The sequence below is a fragment of the Rhinopithecus bieti genome, unplaced genomic scaffold, assembly GCF_001698545.2.
Source record: "Rhinopithecus bieti isolate Rb0 unplaced genomic scaffold, ASM169854v2 scaffold_42380, whole genome shotgun sequence".
Taxonomy (NCBI): Eukaryota; Metazoa; Chordata; class Mammalia; order Primates; family Cercopithecidae; genus Rhinopithecus; species Rhinopithecus bieti.
The window spans coordinates 365,202-372,140 of NW_016818327.1; the positions used below are offsets into that span (position 1 = coordinate 365,202).

Below are 6,939 nucleotides of genomic sequence, written 5' to 3' on the forward strand. Positions count from 1 at the left end.
TATTATATATATTATATTATATAGGGTTTCACTATGTTGGCCAGGCTGGTCTCGAACGCCTGACCTCATGATTCACCCGCTTTGGCCTCCCAAAGTGCTGGGATTACAGGTGTGAGTCACCGTGCCTGGCCTCATATTATTATATTATATATTAACATTCTGATTTAGGGAAAACAACCTATTTTCTCCTAGTTCATGATATTCTGGTTCTATGTTCCCATTTTTTTAGAATATGTTATTGAAACATTTTTTTTTTAATTTTGAAAAGTTTTAAAATAGATTCAGGGGTACATGTGCAGATTTTAACAATTCTAGGTAGTCCTGATCTTAACACACAGAAACAAAACAGCTAATAGATACCCCTTGTCCCATCCTTCCCCACACAAAACACTTAGTTTTTCATTATCAGTCATACTAGGGATGGTTGTGTTTTCTGTGAAAGATTTTATAACATACAGTGTAAATGATGCAGATATTCCTTGCTTATTTCATGAAGTGTCACAGCTAAAAATGCAAGAACTCTGTGTTTTGAACGCTAGCTGGAATCCTCCCTGTCACTTAGAATTTATGGTTCTACCTTCCATATGAATCTTATATGCTGTCAAAATCAACAAGAAATGTAAATGCACATGCCTTGAAGCACACTTCTTGTTTCCTTCTACCAGTCGCTTCCAAGGGCTTCATGAGACAAAGTTAGTAATTACGCAGACAGATTTAGGTGTTAAATATTTTTCAAACAAACCCAGTTAATGGCATCAGTAATAAAGAACAGGGAAACAAAGAGATTATAGTGTTTCATTCCAACCCGACATCCTCAGGAGAACAGAGAGCACAAGGCAAACCCATAAGTGTTTATATACTTCCTGAGCTGTACAGAGAAAGTTCACAGGGAGCAGTTAAAGATGCAGCAACTAAACCCAGCATTTAACTGGGTTTCTTTGGAATCTTGCTGTTTTATGCAATCAAAAACCAGGTGGAAGGTATATCATTACTAGTCAATCTTGAGGTTTATAATAGGGTTTGATTTTTAAGGTAACTCTTTTACTAGGTGTGCCTCAACAAAAATCTCACAAAGAAAACCTTCCTATAGGAACTGTACAGCTCAGCTGGTTAATCCCAGAGGTGCTGTCGCTGCTCACTGCCATGTAAGCACTTAGATTCCCTGCTGTACTGAGCCTTTCCAGGGGCCTTTAGGGATAGGGAGGAACCCGAGGAAAGATTCTCCACTACTTTTGAAATGGAGACAAAGAATTCCGAGGCGTGAATGCACCAGACCACAGGTTCACACCTAGGACTAACTTGTGTATCAGCCAGTGCTGTGTCATGCTCTGAAGAAGACGAGCCAGACAGGCTGGCAGATGCCACAATGGAGAAACTTCTGCCCTAAATTCATTTGCCAGCAACCTTGCCAGAGAGTCATTTTAGCCACTCCATCTCTGCTATCCTTCAACTCAGCTCCTGTGCCACCTCATAAATGAAGCTAACCCCATATCCTGTAGTCAAAGACATTCTTCCCTCTTCTGGTTTCAGCTATACTGCTTACCATCTACACTGCCCATAACACTTCTGCCTTGTGTCATGTGCAGTTATGTTCATGTCTGTCTCTCCCACTAGTTTGTATTTCCCAAAGGGAAAGGTCTAAGACTGTTTTGTTTTTGTATTTCTTATCCGAGGTACTCATTAATAATTATAACAAAATGACACTTACTCTGCCTTTGTTTTTTTTTTTTTTTTTTTTTTTTTTTTTTTTTTTTTTTTTTTTTTTTTTTTTTTTTTTTGAGATGGAATCTCACTCTGTTGCCCAGCCTGGAGTGCAGTGGCATGATCTCGCTCACTGCAAGCTCTGCCTCCCAGGTTCACACTATTCTCCTGCATCAACCTCCCAAGTATCTGGGATTACAGGCGCCTGCCACCACAGCTGGCTAATTTTTTTGTATTTTTGGTAGAGACGGGGTTTCACTGTGTTAGCCAGAATGGTCTCAATCCCCTACCTCATGATCCACCCACCTCAGCCTCCCAAAAATGCTGGGATTACAGGCGTGAGCCACCGCGCCTGGCCAAGCTCTTTTTTTGTTTTTTTTTTTTTGTTTTTGTTTTTTTAACTTGAGACAGGGTCTTCCTTTGCCATCCAGGCTGGAGTGCAGTGGTACAGTCATTGTTCAGTGCACCCTGAAACTCCTGGGCACAAGCAATCCTCCCACCTCAGCTTCCTGAGAAGCTACAGGCACACACCACCAGGCCCAGCCAATTTTTAAATTTTTTTTAGTAGAGACAGGATCTTGCTGTGTTGTCCAGGCTGGCCTTGAACACTGAGACTCAAGCAATCCTCCTGCCTTGGCCTCCCAAAGTGCTGGGATTACAAGTGTGAACCACCACACCTGAACTCTTGCGTACTTATATGCAGGGCACATTGCATTCAGCATATCATTTAATTCTTATAATTCTGTAGCATGATGGGTAAAGAGCATGTGCTTTGGAGCAAGACCACCTGTGTTTAAAGCCTTCCTCCTTCTGCCATCTGCCAAATAACCTTGAAACAGGCAGAATCCCAGTGGTTTTCCAACTTATAGCCTCAGCTCTATTCTACCTTCATAGAAGCCCCATAGATTAGTTAAATTAGACCCATTAGCTTAAGTAGCAAACTCATTCCTCTTTATCACTCAGTAATCCTAAGGCAGCCCCCATTAACTTGTGACTTAATGTATTCAGGTTTTTAGACACAGATAGTGATTTTGCTAATCATATGGATAATATCACTTCTTTACTTTTTTTAGTGTTTGGCTATTTTCACAGTTCTTTCAGGTAAATTACCTCCACTGATCTTCAGACCATTCTTGCAAGGTGGGCGGGATAGCTGTCCTTTTCCCCACTTTCCTGAGAAGTACAATGAAGAGAGAGAAGCAAAATGACTTGACATTTATCTCATAGCCAGACAGTGGCAGAGCTGCAACTTGAGCCAAGATGTAAATTCATCGACAGGCTTCCTGCCTCTATCTTGCTTTGTCCCTCAGCAACACACACGTGTGTATGCACAGACTCACTAGCAGGCACCAAGAACCAGGTGTTGGGCGAGAGCCTCCATGGTTCAAGCTGTCTAGTAACCATAGCAATTGCCACTGTCCTCGTGGCAAATGAGATCACCCAGCACACACTTGCTCCAAGATTTGAGTTACAAGAGATGAGGCATTTTCCTCAGAGAGCCATTAAGTTTGGAATTCCCTTTCCCTGATCTGACATAACCCTTGAGTATTCGTCTTCTGGGTCCTTGCAAACCACATCAAGTCGAGTTAGCCAGTCATGATTGGTAAGAAATCCTAACAGTCAGGAAGAAAGTGCTAAATGAACTTCTACGTGTAAGCAATTTGCAATTTTGTGGGTGGATTTTTTTTTCCCTAGGTATCCTTTAGGATAGCTACCCAGGCATACATTATTCTCATTCTTTAAAAATGCACTAATAGTTCACAGTCAGTCTGCATGGTTTTGTTTCTGTGTTCTTACATCATGTCGCAAATGATGTGATGGAGAAACCTATAGGGAAGTTTTTGTTTCTTTTGCATAAACTATTTTGCAGTAATTGATCAGCCATAAAGAAAATATTATCTCCTGTGCACTCACAGCGAGTTCTCTGGTCACCAGAGACCAATAAGCTGTGTCCCTAGAACTATTATCACTTTGTTGAAGAAGCTGCTATGTGAACAAAACCCAGCCTTTGTTAATTTCCCTTTTCGTATTTAAAAAACCTTGTCAGTATTTTCCCTTTGGGAATCTATAATTTGTCAATAGTGCATATTATTTTAGTTCTAAGGAGGAGAGATGTAGGGCAGTATGTCCTTATTAAGATCTCTTATTCATCAGTCTTCATGCCAAATAAAGTAAAATGCTTCACATTTTTACTATATTATAGTATATGTGTTTAGTTTCATTTCATAGAAGTTTATTATTTTTAGAAATGTAAACAACTTTTGAGACTGATTGGAATTCCACATCCTCCCCCTCATGCTACTCCATTTAACTGATGGTGGAAGCCTGAGAAGTAAGGTGGTCAAACTGAGTCTGCATTCTACTGAGTGATGGAATTGGGATATACTGGGATATACATTCTGAGTCTAGCGCTCTTTTCCATTGTACTCTGCAGTGTGTATCTGTTTTCTCTCCATAACTGCTACGTAAGCTTGGGAAGCAGGGATGATCCTTATACGTGCCAATTAGAACTGCCTGGTAAATGGTTGTTAACCGATGTCAGCCATTGTGTCATAGTTATAAGAGTTCACGTTACGACACCTCCCTTTCATTATCTGTTCGTTTTTGTTTGGGTTTTTTTTTTTTTTTTTTTTTTTAGACAGAGTTTTGCTCTTGTCACCCAGGCTGGAGTGCAATGGCACGATCTCAGCTCACCGCAACCTCCGCCTCCCAGGTTCAAGCGATTCTCCTGCCTCAGCCTCCCAAGTAGCTGGGATTACAGGCATAAGCCACCATGCCCTACTAATTTTGTACTTTTAGTAGAGACAGGGTTTCTCCATGTTGGTCAGGCTGGTCTTGAATTCCTGACCTCAGGTGATCTGCCCACCTCGGCCTCCCAAAGTGCTGGAATTACAGGCATGAGCCACCCTACCTGGCCCATTATCTGTTCTTTTATATTCAGCCACTTGTGTAAATGTAGAAAAAGTTGAAGGATAACCAGTCATATACGATAGAAAGGAATCTGATTAAGCTTGCCTGCCATTGTTTCTTAACATCCACATTGAAATTGAATAATGTTTTAAAGGAAAAATCTCATGGACCTAAGATTATTTACAAATGGCTTCAGTGATCTCATATGTATAGTGACTAGATTCCTATGACACATCATTTTTCATTTTTTAAAAAATTGTGTATTATTGGCCAGGCACGGTGGCTCACACCTGTAATCCCAGTACTTTGGGAGGCTAAGGCAGGTGGATCACAAGGTCAGGAGTTTGAGACCAGCCTGGCCAATATGATAAAACCCTGTCTCTACTAAAAATAGAAAAATTAGCCAGGCATGGTGGTAGGCGCCTGTAGTCCCAGCTACTCGGGAGGCTGAGACAGGAGAATAGCTTGAACTCGGTAAGTGGAGGTTGCAGTGAGCCAAGATCACGCCACTGCACTCCAGCCTGGGTGACAGCAAGCTTCCATCTCAAAAAAAAAAAAAAAAAAAGTGTATTATTTCCAGCCATGGGAAATGAAAGGACAGTAGAGTTCATGTTCAGAATGAAAGCGTGAACATCACAAGTTAGTCTGACCTCAGCTGTCAGTTTATTCATTGTGAATTTTTGTGCCATGGAAGAAATTGGTTCAGGAATTGTTTGTCCTGCTATTAGTTTGTATGCACAGTAACATTCTAAATACTCACTATAACTATATTATAGTTTGTTTCAGTGTTGGAAGGTGTGTTGTCTAAGCTGTCAAGGTATGATGAAGGCACTTTCTTTTCATCCATTCTGTCATTCACTGTAAGTATTTGAATGAGTTCTCTTCTGTGGTCTTTTAACTGTTGTCATAGTACTTATATGGCAGTTAAAAAATAATTCTCATAATTATCTCTTTCTTTCCCACTTAAGGTGAAAGCAGCTGCAAAATATGTTGATGTTCCAGTAAGTATTTTGTATCTGCTTTTAAAACTATATGTAATTCTTAAAAAAAGAAATTACAGTTCATCATGGGTTTATTTCAAATATTTAAACCAGTGCCATTCCCTTAGGGAGTAGTTTATTTTCCTTAAGCAAGCGCTAACCTTCATAACAAGGCGTAGCAAGGTTATTTCGTTGACGTTTTCTGTTGTAACTCAGAAACTCTTAAGGAGGCCAATTCATCATAAGAACATATCACCTGAGTTGCAAAGGGAAGTTTTAGCACTCTAGGATGGGGTAGAAAATGCCTCACACTATGTATAGAAAAACTGCTCGCTTTTCTTCCCCTTTACATGAAAGCTATGACAGGTTTCTTATAGAAGGTAAAATAATGATGAAGATGAACAGGTTAAAGAATTAGTGTTATATAAATATGTAAAGAAAAAGTGTTATATAAATCAGTAGTCACTTATTTTAACATTTGGTTTTTCATAGAATTCTTGGGAAATAACTCATAAGTTGTTCCAAAATTAAGATTCCATGAGCAGAAATCATGAAGCTGACTTAGCTACAATGAGAATATTCACATGGTAAACATAACCAACAAGTTGTGCAGCATTTTTAAGCTGATCATCATTCCTAATTAGTTTTTAATTTAAATTCTATTATCACATATATGATCAAGGCCTAAGGTGTTCTGTTTAATCATTTATTTTGGCATATATGTCAATTTTCAAAGAATTAGAATTAGAGCACAATGAAAAATAAATTACGATTTAAGACTAGATGGAATACAAATTCGCTCTTTGTATTTGCAGAACATTATGCTCATATATCTCTACATTGCCATTAGAAATGGTAGCAGTTTTGAGTACTGGCAAGCTTTATATATCAGTTGTAGATAGCTCTTATTTTTAGTAAGTATTTTAGGTTACGCAACCACATTTTGTCTCCAGTGGTCTAAGCTAGAATAATTTGAGCAAGCCGAACTGGGTGGAGCTCAGAGCAGCCCAAGGAAACCTGCCTGTCTCTGTAGACTCCACCTCTGGGGACAGGGCACAGCTAAACAACAACAAAAAAAGCAGCAGAAACCTGTGCAGACGCAAACGACTCTGTCTGACAGCTTTGAAGAGAGCAGTGGATCTCCCAACACGGAGGTTGAGATCTGAGAACGGACAGACTGCCTGCTCAAGTGGGTCCCTGACCCCTGAGTAGCCTAACTGGGAGACATCCCCCACTAGGGGCAGTCTGACACCCCACACCTCACAGGGTGGAGTACACCCCTGAGAGGAAGCTTCCAAAGTAAGAATCAGACAGGTACACTTGCTGTTCAGCAATATTCTATCTTCTG

General features: G+C 40.1%; 1 protein-coding gene across 1 annotated transcript in view; it reads left to right on the plus strand.

Annotated features, from left to right (window-relative positions):
• CADPS2 (calcium dependent secretion activator 2) overlaps window positions 1-6,939 on the plus strand; it is a 366,001-nt gene that overhangs the window by 316,735 nt on the left and 42,327 nt on the right. Inside the window, 2 exon segments of the mRNA XM_017856925.1 lie at window positions 5,388-5,471; window positions 5,580-5,612. Of these exon segments, the coding sequence (XP_017712414.1) occupies window positions 5,388-5,471; window positions 5,580-5,612 (117 nt within the window).